This window comes from Trichomycterus rosablanca, chromosome 20 (assembly GCF_030014385.1).
Source record: "Trichomycterus rosablanca isolate fTriRos1 chromosome 20, fTriRos1.hap1, whole genome shotgun sequence".
Taxonomy (NCBI): domain Eukaryota; kingdom Metazoa; phylum Chordata; class Actinopteri; order Siluriformes; family Trichomycteridae; genus Trichomycterus; species Trichomycterus rosablanca.
The window spans coordinates 18140714-18163849 of record NC_086007.1 but is presented as its reverse complement, the minus strand read 5'-3'; the positions used below and the strand labels follow the sequence as shown (position 1 = coordinate 18163849).

Sequence of the window (23136 nt, the reverse complement as noted above, 5' to 3'; positions counted from 1 at the left end):
TCGTGCCCATGAGTCTTTAAAAAGGTCGCTCCTCCTGCACGCAGTATTGATTCACTAGCATTTGTGAAAGAACTCCATTGCAGCTTACATAATTATGCATGAAAAAAGTGAACAACGGGGAGTTGCCTTTTCTGTTTGACAAACAAAATAAATAAATAAATATTTTACATGCATATACGTCCGAAATAATACAATAAAAAACAATGAAAACTGGGATGTTTTCCTTTTAGTTGTAAAATAATAATCATAATCTATGGTTAAATTACGTTTATAACGTAATATCTTTATATATATTTATGTAAGTGGATTTTTTAAAGACAACTATCTTTGTTATTGGGTTGTTGTTTTTAAAAGTAAGCAGATGCGTGATTTCAATAGTCTCTTACTAACTGCCATTATAAAAACAATAGCAACTCATGTCATGGTTTAATTATAGTAAAATAAAAATATGGTAATGAATAACAGCAACAACAACAATAATAATAACGTTCAAGGATCTGCTTTAGTTCTCCTTGGTGAGAAAACTTTTTATTGTGGGAAATGATTTGGATTATAAGGTCTGTCTGGGTTTTTCTTTAAAAGAAAAATGCAATTGTAATATTAAAATTAGCATCCGTAAAAAACGACAGAAAACATGATAACAAAGATGTAGTGATGGAAAAGGTGGGTCTGTCTAGAACCTGGAGGTTGTAATCATTGGATATTGTTGTGGGTTCTAATGTTGTTTGCTTTAGACAAATTTAAAAAATACAAGTATAGCACGCGTTATTTGATAACCTAATAATTATATAAATTATTGATTTGTCGAACATTACAATGTAGTGTGTTCATACCTTTATTATAAAAAATAAAAGATTTGGAATGTTGTGCGGCTGTACTGGGAGGAAAGGGTTAAAGTAAACCCATCATTTGTAATGTCGGGGCTCTTGCGCAAGGCTGAAAGTGAAAAGGGTGCCGGCGGGCATTAGGAAATTACCGCGCGCCCGCCTGACCTTTGCGCGAGGTAATCAATCAAGTGATCAACAGGGATATTTATCAATGTTCCGTAAGTCTTGTCTTTACTGCGTTTTGCTATTTATTTCATATAAATGTGAAGACATTTATATTAAAGAAATAGCAAAACGCAGTAAAATCTTAGTGAAATATTAGTAATGGACTAAAATGCATTATTTAGAAGGCTATTTATAGAGGCTTTAGTTAAGATAATATTTAGTTAAGATACTATCCAAAATAAAAGTATTTATATGAACAGATTTTTTGTGTGTGAATAAAGAATTGCTATTTTTAAGTAAAGAAAGACCACAGCCGGGTCCAGTCTTTTGGCGATGTAATTTATTAACGTAAGACAAAAACATTATGGGACAGTGGTAGCCTAGTGGGTAGAGCTGTTGGCGGTTCAAATCCAGCCTCTGCTATGCAGCCACTGTTGGGTACTTGAGCAAGGCCCTTAACTCTCTCTGCTCCATACGTACGGCGCCGTACGATGGCTGACCCTGCGCTCTGACCCCAGCGTCCAAACAAGCTGGGATATGCAATGAAGAATTTCATTGTACTGTGCACCTGTATATGTATATATGACAAATAAAGTATACCTTAAGTGAACTTTTGCAATAAAACTGGTGGTAATATAGGGACAATGAACACAATTTTTATATATTTTGAGTAATTTCTAAAATTATCATAGCTATAACCAGTCTTAATTTATTCCAAAGATGTACACATAAAAATATATGAACAAACAAAAAATATATAAATAAGAGCTCTTGTTTCGTTTACACCCAGGATTTCCTTCAGGTACTGCTGTTTTCTTCCAGTGCCCAAAAATTGGCAGGTAAATTGGCTACTCCTAACTGTCCGTAGTTGGTGTCCTGTAATAGATTGGCGCCCTGTTAGGGCTGTATTACTGGCTTTTACCTAGTGTTTTTTAATTTGTACCACATCCACCACAAACCTGACAAAATAAATAATAAAAAAGTTAATAACAGAAAATAATAAGAGTAAGAATCAGACAAATAGTACACGAATTAATAAGTAATTGTGTAATCATCTATCAAAATGCGTATTTGCCTCATAAAACAAAACAACGCGTTTTCAAACTCGAAAGAACAGTAATAATTGGTGTTTAGTCTCCACCTAGTGGTACTTTACTTGTTATAGCACGAGGTTAAATATAGCATACTTAACAATTGGGTAAATACAAGACACTGTTCTTTTATTTTCACTGGACGCAGGGCAGATATACATGTTGGGTAAGGAAACATTAAATATAACATTTACACACTGACACATACTCTATATGGACAAAAGTATTGAGACATTTACATATTACACCCACAGGATCTTTCTACAAGATTTGGAGTGTGTCTGTGGGAAATTTTTGCACATTTATCCAGAAAAGCATTTGAGAGGTCAGACACTGATATTGGACGAGAGGGCTTGGCTCACAATCGCCATTCTAGTTCATCAAAAAAAACCAAGGTGTTCTATGGGGTTGAAGTCAGTGCTGTTCAGGGCAGTACAATTCTTCTGTGCTTTGTGTGCTAGGGCACAATCGGACAAAAAAGGACCTTTCCCAAACCCACACTTGAAAGCATACAACTGTCCAAAATGTCTTGATATGTTGAAGAATTAAGCTGCCCCTGCACTGGAACTAAAAGCCCTAGGCAAACCCCTGAAAAACAACTCCATAACATTATCCCTCCTACATCAAACTGCGCAACTAAGAACAAAGAAACCAAAAACGTTTCTATTCGGGCAAGACCACTGCAAAGACGGCTGAGAAATTTTAACCCTATACAATCTGACATTCATATAGGGCCTCTGCTGGACAATTTTGGAACTTGCTGGCTAAAGAAATATATCCACACATAAAAATGTGCCACATACACCGATCAGACATAACATTAAAACCACCTCCTTGGTTCTACAAACATTGTCCATTTTATCAGCTCCACTTGCCATAGAGAAGCACTTTGTAGTTCTACAAATTACTGACTGTAGTCTATCTGTTTCTTTTCATGCTTTGTTAGGCCCCTTTCATGCTGTTTTTCAATGGTCAAGACTCTCCAGGACCACTACAGAGTAGGTATTGTTTGGGTGGTGGATCATTCTCAGCACTGCAGTGACACTGACATGGTGGTGGTGTGTTAGTGTGTGTTGTGCTGGTATGAGTGGATAAGACAAAGCAGCGCTGATGGAATTTTTAAACACCTCACTGTCACTGCTGGTCTGAGAATAAGTCCACCAACCAAATACATCCAGCCAACAGTGCCCCGTGGGCAGTGTCCTGTGACCACTGATGAAGGTCTAGAAGATGACCAACTCAAACAGCAGCAATAGATGAGCGATCGTCTCTAACTTTACATCTACAAGGTGGACGACTAGGTATGAGTGTCTAATAGAGTGGACAATGCGAGGACACAGTATTTAAAAACTCCAGCAGCACTGCTGTGTCTGATCCACTCATACCAGCACAACACACACTAAAACACCACCACCATGTCATTGTCACAGTGCTGAGAATGATCCACCACTTAAATAATTCCTGATCTGTGGTGGTCCTGTGGGGGTCCTGACCATTGAAGAACAGGGTGAAAGCAGGCTAAAAAGGTATGTAGAGAAATAGATAGACTACAGTCAGTAATTGTAGAACTACAAAGTGCTCCTATATGGTAAGTGGAGTTGATAAAATGGACAGTGAGTGTAGAAACAAGGAGGTGGTTTTAATGTTATGGCTGATCAGTGTATGTGACAGCATGTTTGAATCAACCTACTTGTGTGAATCAGCCGTAAGTCTGAATATCGGTCTTCCCTTAATGATGACCACTTAGAAGCCTGCTTGAGAATTGGCATTCATAGCTATCGTCCAGACTATATAAACCTGGCTGAAGTTTTTTTTTTTAAATGACTTTGTACTTTTGTGATCGCGATGACCTGTTGACTGAAATAGTAGATCTCAAGCCACGAAGGTGTGGGAACCTTTGTTATAGACGGTCATGAAAGAAAGCTATCAAATTCAGGTTTCCACTGTGCAGCAATCACTTCGCCAATTGTGCCAGCCAAATATAGGATTATTTTTGGAAGATTGCTTATAAAGGAGCCTCAAACTCTGCGGCATTAGGACAACAATCCCAAATACAAAATCTTAAATCAAACACAGGTCTGGAGCTTAGCTTAGTCAAAGTTTACCTAAAAAGTTGACTTAAAGCCTGTAAGAAAGCTGTGGCAAGACATAAGACAAACAGTTTATATCCTAAAACTTAGCATTGTGTCTGTAAGGGAATTTGAGAATACAAACATGGTCATACATAGCAGCAGATTATTATTTCCAGGTGAATATTTATGTTTTTATAAATCCACAACATATTTCATTGGCAGTAATTCACCACTCCTCAGCAATGACAGCTGACTAAAACATAATTTTCAGGGTATTTTTAATTAAAATGATATAGCATTTCACCAAATTGTCACACATGTTTTCAGGTTAAATAAGTCACAAATGTTAGTACACAGCACAGACATTTCTTTATTCTTTTGTTTAAAAGTAAATTACATGCCCTGTATTTGTCCCAATTTACTAAAACGTAAATGGCATACAGAGCACCAAAAGTATAATCAAGCTAAGTGATTAAACAGGCACAAATTGATGAATCAGGACTCAACAGGCTATTTAGAGTTGATTGACATCAATCTGAAAAGAATTGTCTATTTGCAAGTAGCTTCCTGGTAACAGGCCTCCTAAACAGCTTACAATGCTCTCTTACAACAGCGTTTGGACTTATTTATTGTGGTTATTTAGCCTTGCACATCACACTCATATTGATTACAGTCTTGTGTTCATCAGTATTAAAAGACTTTTTTTCTAGACTCATCAGTGATCAAAACTGACAACTAATTGATCTGAACTCTCAGTCACATTAATTTACTGCTGGCTTCCCGATAGAAGCGTTGGTCAGCATCACTTACCACTTTTATCACAAAAAGGGTTAAACACTGTCAGCTGGACTGATCCGAGACGAATTTTCACAAATCAGTGGGGCTCTCAATTCCATGTACCAATGTCTTTAACTCAACACTGTGACATATATACTATATTACTGTCTATATAATGTACTATATATTACTGTCATGTGTCATTGCATAGGTGAGAATAGCGCACCAAATAAATAATATCTGGTCATTAGGGGTCTATTTTATTGATGGATGTGTCAAAGAGACATATTTCAAGTTTTTTTCACTCAGTACAGACTAACAAAAATGTTGTTTAAAATTACAGTGTGTAATACCAGCACCAGTTATAACTGGCCAATTCTAATTTCTGGAACCTGGTTTCAATATACAAATATTCCGATAGCTTATGAATAACATAGCTTATTATTGTAGTTTTTTTATATTACCATGTTGTATTTTTATCACTATTAATAATTTTTATGTCAAACATCACAGCTCACACGATCACATTTATTCTGGTCATAAGCAGTTCATAAATACTAGTGTTCTTCAAAAAGTTTCTGCACTTTTTTAAAACTTTATTTATTAAAAAAAAACAAAAGACATCACTTTTCTACAGTCACCTACCAAAAAGGTAGAAATCAGATAGCGCTAAATCCGGACTATAAGCTTTCTCTCAGTCTCTCAGACACAACCAATTACTACTCCCTACAGTCATCACCGTTTCCAATGAAAATACAAAAGTGCGGAAATCCCTTGCAAGATGCTTTGGCAACCACCTGTTGGCTTGAAAAGTCCTAATATCACACCATCTCTGTGGTTTTCTTGTGCGTCATGGTTTTCTTGGGGCAGCTTGTGGATGGACCAAGCCAAAACCAATGGCATAGTAAAATTGCCTCATCCCACCTCGGTTTCGCTGGTCCAACTTCTTCTGATGGTTCATTAAGCACTTCAGCACTGTTACAGTGTGTAAATTCTATTCATTTAAAATATCCTCCAGGCCACCCAAGGAGGATGGGGGTCCCTGCTGAGTCTGGTTCCTCTTAAGGTTTCTTCCTGTATTTTTAAGGATGTTTTTCCTTGCCACTGTCGCCCTCGACTTGCTCAACAGGGTCTGTTGGTCCTGGAGTCTGTAAAGTTGCTTTGAGACAATGTTCATTGTAAAAAGCGCTATACAAATAAAATTGACTTGACATGGTCATTCTATGGGTTGAAAATAAAGATTTATTTAAAACCTTTATTACCCATATGAAAAAGCAAATGCCCCTAAACCTATTCACTGGCTGTGTCATCGGCAGTAACAACAGCAATCAAACATTTGAGATAACTTGCAATGAGTTTTTTACCTTACTGTAGATACATTTAATTCAGCTACTTTTGAAGGTTTTCACACATGAACTGGTTTATTTTAAATTCAGTTTTGTGAACAGGATATTTTTTTTTAAGTTGGAGGTACACAAGCACCATCACACAAAAGCAGCTTAGGTTTTACACTTTAAGTTTTACACTATTTACACTTAAGTACACTCAACTACAACACGAAGAGACCCAGAATGTCTTATTTAGTTTCAGAAGTAGCTGGTTCTCAAAGTTCTGTGAATCCAAGCATGCTCTTAAAATAAATAAATAAATAAATAAATAAATAAATAAATAAATAAATAAATAAATAAAATTTACAAACAATTTGTGGTTCATTTTCGTAAATCGTAAGCGGTTCTTGCTTTTGATGAAGATGAGAGCAGAAAACGTTACTTCACAGAGCCAAGCAGAGGCAAAAGTACATCACTTGCTAAGTTCATTAGTTCAGGATAATCTGCTTTGACTGACAGAAAACTTTTAGCTCCACAGGCAGAACGAGTCTGAAGAGATAAAATAAATCAATAAATACATTTATTTAATTAAAACTAAAGTAACAAGCCTGTTTTGAAAATGTAGTAAGTAAAAAGTACAGATTTTTCTTTTGAAATGTAGTAAAAGTAAAAAGTATTAAGTGACAGAAATACTCAAGTAAAGTACAGATACCCAAAAAACTTCTTAAGTACAGTAACGAAGTACTTGTACTTCGTTACTTACCACCTCTGTTCAGGGTGGTAGTAATAGCAGATTTACCACCATAATATTTTGGACCCAAGTGCAGTGACTAAACAGAATCAGAACAGCAAAGTAGCACAACAGTTACTTAATGTACCAACAATGTACCATAGTACAAACACAGACCAATTCCCTTCAGCTCTAATTATAATTTTAAAAAGATTAAGGTTGCCAGACCCTTGTATTTACTTTTTAGTTTTAGAGTTTACTTTTTAGTTGTAGTTAGAGATGACTCCAAATCCAGAAGGTGAACACAGCACCAGCCATTCACCTTACTAGCTGTGTAAAGCACAATGCAAAGACTGCACTGAATCAAACCCAAAACCAGTTTATATAGCATTGTTGCTAGCTGCATTGCATTATGAGCTGCTGAGCGATAGGGCACATTCACATGGGAAGCAGCAAAACCGCTTTTGCACTGACTGGGCCGTTGTTTCCTATAAAGTGTGGTGGTGCTGTTTAGCTTGCCACTGCGCTTCCCTAAGGACTCCCCGCTGGAATCTCCTCGTCACACAGCACCCATTGTGAAAATGGCCCTGCCTTCAGTGTCCACTGGGGAAGTTCCCCATCACCCAGCGCCCAATGTAGGAGTTGCCCAGCTTCCAAGGCCTGCCATAAAGCCAGCGATGGCCATTCTGCTGGCAGAAGAGAATAACAGTGGAAAAGGAGGGTGCCCAGTTGCAGATGAGGGTGTGTGCAGTGGCAGAGGACACCCAGTCACAGATAGGGGCGTGTACAGTGGTGAAAGAACACCCAAAACACGCAAACAAGAGCGCAACCAGCGGTAAAAAAAGACGCACAATCACAGACGACGGGCTTTGGCACCTCCCACTTAACGATGACGCAAGTGAAAGATAAACAAGGGGCCCAGTGGTGCAACTCGGGCTGGCGTTAGAAGGTAAAGCACGACAGGTGTTCCTGAATTTGCCAGTGACTAAGCTACACGAGCGGAACATTAGAAATGCAAGCCTGGGATTGTTAGTGGCCCATGTGCTCTCATTAGTCCCGCAAGCGTACCCCAGTTTTTTTGCTGATGTGTTTGTGAAAGCACTTAGTACCAAAGCTCTGCAGCATCATGTACAGCTGGCTGCCCCGCAACGCTCGCCCAAGTGCTGGCAGAGGCGGAGCAAGTGGAGACCATCCTCTGACTCCATCCTCGTGCTCATGGCCCAACAGACAGATGTGTTACCACTGAGGATGTGAAAGTTGCGATGGTTTCAGACAAAATAGAAAAACCGCTGCCTCTAAAGCTCATCTGTTGGCGATGTAAGAAACGTGGTCACAAGGCCCCTGGTCGCTTCCTTAGCTGGCGGAAAACAACAACGGGGTCGACCAATGAGGGCAGATCAGGCCTCCGTCATGGATGCCCTCAACCCCAACTTCACTGTAGGAGGATTGGGGCGGCAGAAGGGTCTTTGGCTGGCGTGCAATAGAAGGTAATCGAGTGAGAGCATTGGTGGATATGGGCTCAATAGAAGGTAAGCGAGTGAGAGCATTGGTGGATACGGGCTCAATAGAAGGTAAGCGAGTGAGAGCATTGGTGGATACAGGCTCAATAGAAGGTAAGCGAGCAGAAGCATTGGTGGATATGGGCTCAATAGAAGGTAAGCGAGTGAGAGCACCGGTGGATACAGGCTGGCTGCTATGGCCCGGGGCCCTGCCCAAATGGCAAAGTCATGCTGGTGAGCAGTGGGCTGAGAACTAAGTTAGTGCAGCACGACATTGACATGGGCACAGCAGAAAAACTGGCCAACGCTATGCAATTTTGAACAGCATGGGTAACAGGGGTAAATTGTACCGCTGCTGGTTTAGCCTGGTGCCTGGAATAATAATGTGGCAGCTGTTGGTCCTGAGAAACACCACCCCTCCATTATTTGTGCCAGTATTTTAACTGTCCGGGTTGTTGCAGAGATGTCGAACTGTTCGTGCATTGCTGCAACATCTGCATGGCGAAGAAGGGCCCCAGTGACCGGTCCCACACGCTGCTCCAGTCCGAAGCTGCTGTAGACTTCTTCGGACCCTTTCCTAAAACAGAAAGAGGAAACCGGTATGTCCTGGTTGCTGTGGATTATTTCATCAAATGGCCGGAGGCATATGCTGTCCCGGATCAAAGAACTCAGACCACTGCTGTCTGTTGTAAGACTTTTTCTGCCGGTTTGGACTGCCGGAAGAGTTGCACAGTGATCAAAGGCAAAATTTAGAGTCACAGTTGCCTCTTCATTCGCAGAGTGATGGTCTGGTCGAGCAGTTTAATGGCACGCTAACCGCCCAGCTGGCTATGGTCACCAAAAAACGTCAGTGGGATTTAGACTTGCACCTGCTGCTAGTGTTGCCCCTGGGGAGGGGGCTATGTGGCGACCAGGCAGTTCGCCGTATAATAGGCGGGGGGTTCCCCTGCATGCATTATTGGTCGTGGGAGTCTGGCATCCTATGATGCCCTGCGGCCACGGCCAAAGCATTTTTAGGAGATAAAAAGTGGGTATGTGGTTAGAATGGCGTTTTGCTTGTATGTACATAGTTATTTTGTGTTGATGTGTTTAATGGTGTGTTTTGTGTTTGTTTTATGTTACATTTGTAGAGTGTGTTGTGTGTGATGGGGTGAACCTGTTCTGTGCTTGTTAGGACATAGCGGGAGTGGTCTATGTATTTACATCTAGCCTCTACTTCGTGTTCTGTACTGGTTCAGAAGCGACTCCTGCAGTTCAAAAAACAAAAATGTCTCGTTTTTCCTTGCAAAACACCACAATACAGCCTCTAATAGTGATAGCACAGCTCGTTCTGACATGGCCAGCAAAAATGTGCAACAGCGTTATCGTGTAACTGGCCTGCACCATGTTGGATATCAAAGTACAACCCCAAATCAGAAAAAGTTGAGACTGCATGAAAAATTTAAATAATAAAGAAACACAGAGTTTCTTACATTTACTTTGACTTTTATTTCATTGCAGACAGTATAAACCTGAGATATTTCATTTATTAATAAACATCCATTCCTGCATTTCAGACCTGCAACACATTTCAAAAAAAGTTGGGACAGTAAAGCATTTACCACTTTGTAATGTTGCCATTCCTTTTCACCACACTTAAAAGATGTTTGGCACCAAGGATACCAAGCCATTTAGTGTTTCAGGTTTTATTTTGTCCCATTCTTCCTGCAAACAGTACGGATTTGTCGTTGTTGCATTTTTCGGCCAAATACAGCACCAGTGATACCATCGAAGATCATGGGTGTTCAGCTTAAGCTTGCTCCCTTGGCCTTTATGCACTGAAATTCCTCTCGATTCCTTGAATTGTTTAATGATATTATACACTGTAGAGGGAGAAATGCGCAAATCCCTTCTAATCTTTCTTTGAGGTACACTCTTTTTAAACATTTCAATAATTTTCTTTCTTATTTGTTGACATACTGGAGATTCCCTGGCCATCTTTGCTCATCAAAGACTCAGCCTTTCCTAGATGCTGCTTTTGTACCAAACCATGATTACAATCACCTGTTGACATCACCTGTTTGGAATCACATCATTATTTAGTTTTTTCACCTCATTACTAGCACTAAATTGCCTCGGTCCCAACTTTTTTTGGAATGTGTTGCAGCCTGAAATGCAGGAATGGAGGTATATTAACAAATGACATGAAGTTGAGCAGACAAAACATGAAATATCTTGGGTACTAGCAGGTCATATAAGTACACAACGCACCAATTCCAAGGAAAGCCCACAAGTTCTTGCTCCGTGGCAACATGGGCTCTGTACGTGGCAAGCGTGTTACAGAGCCCAATGGGCATAAATTTGAACAGCAACAGACCCTCACTGATAGTGCACGCCATCTTCTTGCTACTTGCCAATACCCACTGTGCAGGTCCAGCGAGCTAAACCAGCTCAATTCTGCTATCCAGTCCAACCTGTCATCAATCCGTGGAAGCAAATAGGAATCCACTTTGGTCACTTTGAGCTGCTGGTAGTCCACACAAAAAACATGGCGGATATGGCCCATGAGCTGTTGGATGCCTCAGTAACCCCAGCTACCACCACCTCTGAGATTTTGTCCTGGGTAATCAGTCGTTACACTAGTGACACACACACTCTTCTTTTGTTTATGAGAACCCTGTTTTCTTTCAATAAATGAAAAAATTCATTCTGATTTAAAATTTTATGCATAACTGAATTACTAATTAGAAAGAAGTCAATGGAGGAGTGTGAGCGATAAATTGGTCAGTAAAAGAGAATCTTTGGAAGACAGGTTTTTAAGATGCCAACCATTCAAAGTCCAAAGTCTGACATGTATTATTTTTTTGCTTCTGTAGATTGCTAAATTATTGTGCTGTGTGAGTAGGACAGTCTGTATAAATATGGTCAAGGACTGTATTGAAGTCACCACCAGTTATGATTGTTAAGTTTGAAATACTGAAGAATGGTGTAGAAAATGTATGAAAAACCATGGGTCATCCATATTCTGGCAATAAATATTTGCAGTAGTTCTTGAAGTGTTATTGATGTTAGGATTGTTTTTCCAGAACTTATGCCACCCATCCTTTAACTGATTAACTGATGTCACTTTATTTTCTAAACTCCTATTTTTTACTTATATTTATTAGTATTATTATTGTATATTATTATTGTTAATAGTATTACAACTATATTTATATGCTGATATAATAGATCCAAAATAGTTTTTTTCATGTCTTTTATTTTCTTCATTTTAACAAATGAGATTTGTGTAGTGAGATTGCTGATGGCTTTTGGCTAAATTCCAGACTTTCATGTATAGTCTGTCCAGTGCTGAAAGTTTATTGTCAATTGAGTAGAGAATGTCACTAACCTCTGAGCAGCAGAGAGGTAAAGTATCCCACTAAGTAAAAAAAATGTCCAAGCAAAGAAAAAAAGTTCTAACAGAAAATACAGACACTCTGTATGCAGACCACCTGAATGGCAAAAGGATAAAAAACAACTTGATTTTCCACATTGATGTCCTGTCATATATGTAATATGCAAACACCTCCAATTTATTTTTAAGGAAAGCATTATCAGGGAGGGGGCAATCAGTGTGTGTGAGGATGGAAATTTGAACACTGATAATTCTGTGCTCACAACAACCTACAACACCAAAGGTACAGTATAAATAACATGCAATGAACTTAGTCTGGGATCTTTTGAGGAGAACTGCTGAAAATAGAGGTGATGGTGCCACAGTGAACAATATAGACTGTAAGGAGGACAGCCTAGAGACTCCATCCACATTATTCACCTCAACATTATCGTCCTCCTCCAGGCAGACGACTGAGGTAGAACCTGGAACTGGACTTTACAGAGTTCAAGAAGTCCATAAGGACTCTTAGATAAGACCACCAGCATTCCCATTTCGCACACACACCCTCAGAAATTTAACACCAGATAATGACATCACACCCGACACCTACAGCAGCAGAGTTCTCACCACAGCCAACCCAGCAGATCAGAGGCCTCATGTGGTACTGCCTGTCTCCAATAGGACATTTTTTGATTACCAGAAGCTCTTCCCACGATACCAGATAGCTAAGCATTGTAGCACCACTGACCAGGCCCACTGGCTCCTGAAAAAGGAGAGTCCTGGCAAACCACAGCACATCATCATTCACACAGGCACCGATGACCTTTACACCCTATGCAGCAACACCACTGGGGCAGTGCGGAGAGTGGCAGTGAGAGCCAGCAAGGAATTCCCAGAGAGCCACATTGTCATTCCCACCCTGACACACCCCCACACATCATCTGTGGCATCAACACAGAGATTAACAGAAGATTTATGGCTCTAGCAAATGTACATCAGGCACATAAGTCCATCACCCTTTACAAAATGTACGACAGCCTTGGGCTGCAACACTGCATCAATGAGATCTACTCCCTCTCCAGAAATACACAGACCACCACCCCTATACATGTCAAGGTATGACCCTTTATCATCTAGAAGACATAATAGACCCTGGGTTCCATCCCCATCCACTTCTAAATATTCTTTTAAATCTGTGAAGTCCAAATACTTTTGGTCATGTAGTTGGTGATTTCCAAATACTTATGGTCATGCAGTTGGTGGTGTCCAAATACTTTTGGTCATGCAGTTGATGGCGCCCAAATACTTTTGGTGGCATGAATGCGGAAGTTTAGTAGATCAACGAGACGGGCAATTTAGAATTAGAACGGTGTTGATATCTCGAAATTTTAAAAGATTAATGAAAGTGAATAAGGCAAAAAAAAGCGTATCCAAAAGCTGTATACAAGTCGCGGTGTAATTAACAGGAAGGACGATTTAGAATTAGAATGCTGTTGATATCTTGAAATGTCAAAAAATGAATAGAAGTGAATAGGGTCGTGGTGTCATCAATGGGTCGGATAATTTAGAGTTGAAACAGCGCTGATATCTCGAAATTTTAAAAAATGAATGGAAGTGAATAGGGCAAAATTAAAAAAAATGCAGAGTAAAAAAAAAGAAACCTATTAAAACTGGTATTTTAATGCTTTCACAATGGCAGTGAGCCATTAGTTATCTTTTATTAAATGTTATTTGTGGAAATTAATGATCAGGAGTAGCATGAAGGTGCAGCAGGTCTTTACACACTCCTCCCACATCCCAAAAAATAAAATTAACAGTCCACTTTAATTTGCATATAGGTTAAAATAAGTGAGTGAATAAGTGGTTAGATGTGTGACACCCTGTAATAGACATTGTCCTGTCCTCTGTGTTCCTGCCATGCACCATGCTTTCAGGTTGCAACCTTGTCTAGGACAAATTTGTTTATAAACAAATGAATGACCAGACTACCAGATGGAAGGATCACCCATAATAAGACAAGATGTGTGTTTTTTATTGTACAGAATTTCCACACAATCATCCATCAGACCTTACATTAGTGAGAGAATGATTAAAGTGCTACATTGTTTGCATATTGTAAACACACAAACTGACCACCATAAAAAAATAAATGGAATAAAATGAAACAAAATGACACTAATCTTAAGTTTGCATAATAATTTGAATATTGTAAAAACTTGGAAAAGATTAAACAGGAAAAAGGCACTGATTACCTGAAATTTTTTTTGCTGTCTGGCAATTGTAATTTTAACATTATTTCACTTCAACAAGATGTGGCATTGTAATTTACATAACTAACAAGCAAAGTGGGAGTCGCTTCATAAAAGGTTACAGTTATGATTACAGAGGAAAACATCATATGGGTAAGGAACAAAGGACTTAAAACAGTCATTGCTTTTTCATATAGGGCTTATAGCTCTCTTCACTCGATGCTTGGCTGCCTCATCTCTTTTCTCTTCCTCAGAGGAAGCTAACACGCTCTGTTAATCCCTGAATGGTAGGGTCATCATTGCCCTCTAGATCATCACAAGCAGGTGGTGCAAATAACAGATGTGCTGGATAAGGCAATCCATGCTCCTGAGCAAACAACTGCCAGCGACTATCATCACTTTCATGGGTTATGTAACGTTCACCTAGTTTCAACTCCAGCTCTCGAAGATCAAGCCATGTCTGATAATCCTAAAAAGAGAATTCAGGAGGGGACGGGATTTAAAAAGGAGAGAATGAAAAAGACTGCTATAAATAAATATAAAAACTGGACTGAATGCCTTGTCTTTGCTGTACACAGTAATCTCAACTGGTTTTGTAATAAAACCTTCGTATTGTGATATACTTGCTTTATGAATTGTCTAATGCATTTATGAGTTTTTACAATATTTAGTGTAAAAGAAAACTAAATGGTGATGTTTCTCCAGATCTTTTTATTTTATGGTGCGTTTTGTTTTTAAATTTAAATAGGTTTCTGTAATATGCATCATGTGCTTATCTTGTGAACATCTTGATTACCTGTAAATATGCATGGCTGAGACTTTTGTCCACACTGTAACGTTTTCTCATCTTCACTTGTAGAAGGTTATTGATAAGATCAATAGCTATAAAATTAGGAAAACTTACAATTTGCATTGTTTAAAAAACACAGTATTAATCACATTGAATGGTTCATTCTATATTTTTAATAGACATTTGAATATAAAACGATTATACAGCGAAGTATGCATAGTAATATATGTAATTTAAGTAATGTATTTATAACAGAAATAATTATATTACAGTACCTGCTGGAGAGATTTGTTTCCATGGGTTGGGTGGGTACATAAAAGCTGCATTGTGAATCTGATCATTGATATCTTCATCTTCGTTAAAGGGGAAGGTCCCACTTAAACTCACATACATTATGACCCCAACAGACCACATGTCTAGGGAACGGTTGTACCCTTGGTTCAACAACACCTCTGGAGCCAAGTACGCAGGTGTTCCCACAACAGAGCGCCGAAAAGACTTTTCCCCAATGATACGGGCAAAACCAAAATCACACAGCTTAACCTAGAAAGCAAGGGTTTCAAAAATAAAAAAAATTGGTGGGGTGAAGTCAGATTAAAATAGTACAACTAGGTTATGCAACAAGACAACAGCGTGAAACACAACAGCATGTTTAACTCTAAACAACTCAAAATAACTTGAACCTCACCAAGATGCTGTGGCAGGACCTTAAATGGGGATGAATGGAAAAAGCTAAGTATTAAAAGTGTTGCAAAACCTATTCTTAAAAAAATATATATCTAGACCAGACATACACTTTCTGAGCACTTTATTGGGTACATCTATCTGGTACATACATTCATTGATTAATTTATAAGCTACACCTACTATGCAGATTTGTGGGTATACTGTTACTGACTCTAGCCCAACTGTTGCTCTCTACACTTCATCATCCACAATGCACCATATTAATCAATCAGAAGAGACCCCCCCATAGAACCCACACTTACCATATGATGTTTGGGTGGTGGACCATTCTCTGCACTGCAATGACATTAACAGGGTAAATGACATGGTAGGGTGTATTGTCCTAGCTTGGGTGCATCAGCAATAGCATATTTTAATACTGTTTAAATTTAGTAGCCTCAATATTTGGAAAACATTAACACTCATGGGTGTAACATTAATTTTTGTTTCTCATGCACAATGTGTGATAATCTTCCTCTCGTCTTTAACCAGTGGATATATTTTGTTTGGAGCACTATTTACCTTTTAGCATTGACTGATTTTTTTTTAATTCCAGCAATGCTGCATCTGATACACTCATACCAGTTCAAAACAGTAACATATCAGTTATTACCACTTTAGTGTCATTTAAGTGCTGAGAATGGTCCACCACCCAAACATAATCTGATCACTGGAATTCCCTATTAATTAATAAATGGGGTACAAGGAGGGTGAAAGTGTAAAGAGTAACAGGTGGGCTAAAGTTAGTAGCTTATAAAGAGTAGCTTGTAAAATAATTATTTACAGGCATATATTGAGACAGTTATGTGCCAGAGATCATTCCTTAAGCTCTGCATATTGTTGAAAGAAATCATAAACCTAGAGGAACTGTTTGAGGTGCTCATGTGGAGCAGCAGCCAGCGGTCTATGCACTAGCCCACCACCACCGAGATCTCAAACTTTCGAGTTTAAATCCCAGGTGGTACTATCGACCCTGCTGAGCATCCAGAACAGGTACAATTGGCTGTGTCTAAGAAAGGTATCAATTTACATTGATGCACGTAACTTTAGATATTACAACACCAAATCAGAAAAGTTGGGACAGTTTAAAAAATGCAGTGTTTACTTTGACTTTTATTTAATTGTAGCCAGTATGACCCCAACATATTTCATGGTTATCAGGTCAACTTCATTTCATTTGTTAATATACAATAATTTAAAAAAAAAGATAGTAAGAAATTTGCATATTACTCCCTCTACAGTTCATAGTATTATTAAACAGTTCTAATGAATCTGGAGGAACTTCAGTGCATAGAGGGCAAGGGTACAAGCCTAAGCTGAACAATCATAAACTCCAATCCCTCAGGCACTGCATGGACAATGGAGCACAATGGTTAACCCATGTCAAGCACTACGATAAAAAGTTACACTCACAAATGTCACATAAATCTTTACTGTGCAAAAAAGGCCTTATTTTCTCTGGGCTCAGAGGCATCTGGGATAAACCATCAAACGGTGGAAATGTGTATTGTGGACAAATCAGTATTCTAGATCTTTTTTTGGAAGACATGCCGTGTTCTCTGGACCCAACACAAAAAGTGCTGTGTGCTCTTGACCAAAGATGAAAAGAACCATCCAGACTGTTATCAGCCAAGATCTGTCATGGTATAGGTTTGTGTCAGTGCCCCTGGCAAAGATAATTTAAACTTCTGTGATGTTAGCATGAATGCAGAAAAGTACATTGAAATTTTAGCGGTACATATGTTGCCTTGAAGATGACATCTGTTCCAGGAACATCCGTGCATTTTTCAAGAGGACAGTGGAAAACCACGGGCTGCATACATTACTCTTGACTGCTGATAAAGGCTGCTGATAAAGAGAGTACGGGTACTGGACTGGAATGTCCCCAGTAGAGAATGTGTGCAGAATTTTGAAACAAAACATGCAAACTCCACTTAGTGTAGCAGATGAAAGACACACCGTGCTTACAACAGTATCAGTTAATGTCCAGCAGTGCTATTAGCTCAGATATGGCAGAAACCAGTGTGACCCAGGTACACTCATCTACTGTTCGAAAAGTCTGGTCATAAGTGGTATTTATGAAAGAATTATGGCCAAAAAGCCATAACTTTGACATGGAAACAAGGTCAAGTAAATCAACTGTGCATGAAAAACATTAATAAGTCAAAATTTAAAATATTTAGCTGTAACAGAAAGCAGTTTGTTTGTCAAGGGGCTGGAAAGCAGTACAATAATGAATGTCTGCAGGCAACAGTGAACCATGGTGAAGGTTCTTTGCAAGTTTGGAGCTGCATTTCAGGAAATGGAGTTAGGGGTTTGGTCAGGATAAATAGTGTCCTCAATGAGAAACACAGGCAGCTGCTTATCCATCATGCAATACCATCAGGGAGGCAACTGGTTGGCTCCAAATTTATTCTGCAGCAGGACAATGGCCCAAACATACAGCCAATGTCATCAAGAACTATCTTCAGTGTAAAGATGAACAAGGAGTACTGAAGTAAGTATGTCTGGAATTACATGAAATGACAGAAGGATATGAGCAAGTCTGTGGTTAGTTCTTCAAGCAGTGTGTTTGAAAACCTAGTGAGCTCTACATAGAAAGCATTTTACATCATCCTATGCACACTCTCAATAATAATAATACGTTACACTTATATAGCGCCTTTAACCAAGCTCAAGAAGTAGGCTGTTTGAATTCTTAGATACCTTAAAATGCTGTCTACTAAGGCACCTTAAATCTGAACTATATTTTGACAAAATAACCAGGGAGCATCCGATGTTGCCTTAGCAGTGAAGGCAATCCCAGCAATCAGTGCGCCACAACTTTTCTCACAGAAAAACATGGAGAAACAAACGTATTATTTTCAAACGTAAATAAATTATTATTGATTTTTCATTTGTATAAACTTGAACAAGTGTCATTTATTTGCAAATTCGGGCTTGTCAGCAAATTTAACCGTGTTCGGTACACAGAGAGAGATGTCAGTTGACATGCTAGCGCATTGTGTCACCTCATCCCATTGGTTTGAATGGCATGAGGCTAACTGTGTTAGCTTAGTAAGCGAAAACTGATGGAATCGCTGTCTGAGTAGTGTGTTCGAATAACCTGACTTATAAGTCGATGGACTTGTTAGAATTCTCTCTACTTAGGCAGCTGCCTATGTAGGCAGTAAGACAGACCCATTATGTTTGAAACCTCCCTGCAGAGTTCCTTCAAAAACTGTGTGCAAGTGTACCTAGAAGATTGATGTCGATTTGAAGGTAAAGGATGGTTGGTCACACCAAATACTGATTTGATTTAGATTTCTCTTTTGTTCATTCACTTTGCATTTCGCATTTTGTTGACTAAAATAAATTATTAACAGTTTTCTACAACTTGCTCCCTAAATAAGTGACTTGAGTGAAACAGGTGCCTTGATAACCTTCAATAAGTGATTTCGATAGGTTCTAGTAAGGTTGTGATACTTCTCTTGTGGATTTTTTACATTCAGGATGTTCCAGGAATGATTTCTTAACCAAGCTTTGGTTGACTGTGGGTAAAGTATTATACTGGTCATAACCTTGGCCTTACTTTAACCAGACGAAGCACTGATCCATATGGCAAAACAATTCCAATTTTGCAAAGTTCAACTTTGCAGTCTGGAGACTGAAGAAGTCACTTGGATTGAGTGGCGAAACGTATCTCTACAACAAACTTGTGTCCAGATGAACTGATTCAACTTTGTGGATTTGTGTACCTGGATTATTGAGCATGCATCAACACAATTCCAATTTTGATTTATTACTCCATAGAACTGTGTCCTAGAACCTGTGTTGCAGGCCTATCCAAATGCGTATTTATTCCAACTGACCCTTCCTGTGCTTCACGGTTTAGAGTGGTGTGCATTATTTAATTTCTCACCATGGCCAATATTATTGGTTTCCCAAATATTAAGTGCAAAACATCATGGCACAATTTATTGCAACCTGCATTCAGTTTAAAACAAAGAACAAAATTTGATTCACCTGTCCCCACCTTGTCAATGCCCACATAATTTTAATTAGCCAGTGAATGGTGGGTTTGATGCTTAAAAAGTCCAGTTTTTTTTGCCTTGTTCACAATTTTGGCAATTTTGTAGGAGTTTTGAATTTTGACATGGCAGTATTAAACAAGTTTTCCATTTTTGTTGTTAATTTGCTAATTAGTGTGATTGCGATTATTTTTTTTTTACTATGGTTCCATGTTGGTGAAAATAGTACAGATTTACCATGTCCTAGAACCTGTGTTGCAGGCCTATCCAAATGCGTATTTATTCCAACTGACCCTTCCTGTGCTTCACGGTTTAGAGTGGTGTGCATTATTTAATCTGGCCATAAACTCCTTAACTGATCTTATACTTGCCACTGACACATTTGTCCCAGCCTTCATTAGGCCATCCTAAAAGTATTTTTCTTCACTGTCCTGATGAGATTGCTAAGGCCTCTGAGCAAAATGCTAGGCTTTCTCCCATGGCTGGGCAGGACTGCTGCTGTGCCATGAGTTCAGAACTTCCTTACAATGCTCCCATTGGTGTCTCTAAAGTTTCAAAATGTCTTCAAAATCTTCTTATGCACTTTTGGTGCAATTAAATTATCTCCTCTCTCAGCTTTTGTGACAGCTACTTAATTTCTCACCATGGCCAATATTATTGGTTTCCCAAATATTAAGTGCAAAACATCATGGCACAATTTATTGCAACCTGCATTCAGTTTAAAACAAAGAACAAAATTTGATTCACCTGTCCCCACCTTGTCAATGCCCACATAATTTTAATTAGCCAGTGAATGGTGGGTTTGATGCTTAAAAAGTCCAGTTTTTTTTGCCTTGTTCACAATTTTGTAGGAGTTTTGAATTTTGACATGGCAGTATTAAACAAGTTTTCCATTTTTGTTGTTAATTTGCTAATTAGTGTGATTGCGATTATTTTTTTTTTACTATGGTTCCATGTTGGTGAAAATGGTACAGATTTACCATGTTTACAACCATAAGTACATTATTGAAAATAAACACCCATGCACACATATATAAATCCTTAAATATTTTCATGTAATTTTTTAGAGACATTATACTTAGCATTTCTTTATACCAATCCTCTACCCAGGGCACATTTTTGAAAATCCAGTACTTGAGAATTATCTTTTCTCAGTATGTATAACAATATTCTGGTTAACCTGACAGTTAAACATAACTACATAAAACGTACATAATTTTAAAGGCATTATAAACCATAACCACTTAAAACAGCTAACCAGAATTTTTAAATAGTTGGACATGTACAAATTATATGCACATATCTGTGTTCTTTGGGTGTGGATGTGTTAAATCTATTTTACTTCTTAGCCACTGAATAAAAGCTTAATTCAAAGCAAAATCTAGCTCTGCAAAATAGGAATAAATTATTTTCCTTGTGCAGTTTAATATTCCCAATTGCAACTGTAGCAAATAAACATTCAAATTCTCAATCACACAAAATATGAAATAGTTTAAAGTATATTTTTTATAATAAATAAACAAATAAAAAGCATATAACAAATTACTACATTAAGGTTATGCCAGTGTTTAGGATTTACTTTTTTGTCTGTCATGCTGTCTTTACCTGTGGAAAGGGTTCTGCTGAGGACAGCAATACATTCTCAGGCTTCAAGTCACAATGCACAATATTCTTGAAGTGGAGGTGCCTTAGAGCAGCCAGAATCTGCAATAGATAAAGAGCCAGAAGGGTAAACAGCAACAGAAACACATGTAGAAAAATGCTTTAGATTTTTAAATTTTTTCCATCTGTATCAAACATACAATTACACTGTAGCAAGATAGACAGTTAGAAACATAATAATCACTTAACAGTCAGTGTATGAATCTGATTTAATAGATCATGCTAACACAGCTGGCAAATGTTAATAGAATGACCGTTAACAAATAGTGTACAAACCCCACTGTCATGTGTGGATAATTAGGTATACACATTCATATATATACACTAAAACTGATATAAACTCTGATCTAATTTTTAAGGCGGTATTAATAAGACAGTATTGAAGTTTTCTTCTCTCATAACTACTGACCTGTGTGATAAGAAACTTTGTGAGCCTCTCAGGCAATCGTCCCTTCTCACTGGAGAGGATCATCTCCAGCATGTCTCCATGAAGCTTTTCCATTACAACAAACACCTTCTCAGGAGTTTCAAACATACATTCCAAATTCACTATGCCCAAGTGGCGCAAACTCTATGGAAAGAGTTATTATAATAAACAAAAAAACAGGAAAAAAGTGATTAAGAGAATCAGAAAAAAAACAAGTCTCCACTTCAAGTTCCATTTTTTAAAATTTACTGATTACAGAGAGCAGTATCCTTAAAATAGCAAAGCTCTCTGTAGCACTCTGTTGCCAAGCTTTAATATAAAAGTCTATAACCTTTTAACAAATGTCTAAAAGTTTACATGCCAGAGCAATTCTCAACATGCTAGGTATATTAAGCTTATTAAACTCACATATGGGACGACTAAGGTAGAAGTTAAGTACTGTTTAATTATGGATGCATTTGATGGATTTTAATGGGCCATAAACACCGGACCCATTCAGACTTGGATCATCTTGCTGGGGTGTTTGTGGCAGCAACTCAAGTGGTAAGACTGGAAATATGCACCTCAGACTGATAGGTGCTGGTAGAATGTCCTTTAGCTATTACACAAGTGTATACAATGAATTTATTGTGTTGTGGATTTCTGTCACCTGTTTGGCAGCATTAGTGTTTTTAAAATCCCAATATACACCTGTGTCAACAATTTCTTCACACATATGCAAGACACCCATGCCTTTGACACTGATGCACCTTCATGCCATCACAGATGTTGGCTTTTGCACCTTTCGCTGATAACAGTCTGGATTGTCCTTTTTATTTTTAGCATAGAGAACTCAATGTCTGTTTTTATCCAAAAACAAGGTAAAACGTGGACTTATCCAAACACAGTACATGTCTCCACTGTCTGAGATGAGCTCGAGCTCAACTTGGCAGAGAACTTGGCAGTGTTTCATTTTGGTTTGGCTTTCTCTTTGTGTAATAGTTTCAGTTTGCATTTCTTGACACAGCGCTGACTGTAGTAAGTGACAATGGTTTTTCAAAGTACTCCACAGTCAATGTGACTAAATTTATTACAGTATCATGACAGTTTCTCATGCAGTGCTATTTGAGGGCTCGAAGGTCATGCTTATTCAACAGTGGTTTCTGGCCTTGCTATACACAGACTGAGATTTCTCGGAATCTTTTTCATTAATATAATGTACAATTTCTTCCTGTAATTTTAAGGCAGTTTATCCTTGCCACTGTCGCCCTTGGCTTGCTGAACAGGGGTTTTTGGTCTGTTGGTCCTGGATCCTGTAAAGTTGCTCTGAGACAATGTCTATTGTAAAAAGCGCTATACAAATAAATTTGAATTGACCATGACCCATCATTACTTGCAATGACTTAGACTTTAGTGGATCCTGCTTTATACCCAGTCACGATTCTT

General features: G+C 38.4%; 1 protein-coding gene across 3 annotated transcripts in view; it reads right to left on the bottom strand.

The window, feature by feature from the left end:
- Nucleotides 1-13888: 13888 nt before the first annotated feature.
- Nucleotides 13889-23136, bottom strand: part of prkd2 (protein kinase D2) — a 64457-nt gene continuing 55209 nt past the window's right edge. For 2 of the 3 annotated variants that reach the window (XM_063016338.1, XM_063016339.1), the window contains 5 exons: nt 21694-21855; nt 21228-21326; nt 15162-15429; nt 14893-14978; nt 13889-14565 (listed from right to left, as the gene is read on the bottom strand). In XM_063016338.1, the coding sequence (XP_062872408.1) occupies nt 14347-14565; nt 14893-14978; nt 15162-15429; nt 21228-21326; nt 21694-21855 (834 nt within the window). In that variant the 3' untranslated portion in view covers nt 13889-14346. Of the gene's footprint in view, nt 14566-14892; nt 14979-15161; nt 15430-15574; nt 15594-21227; nt 21327-21693; nt 21856-23136 lie in introns of those variants that run through there. The other variant, XM_063016340.1, reaches the window with a different exon arrangement.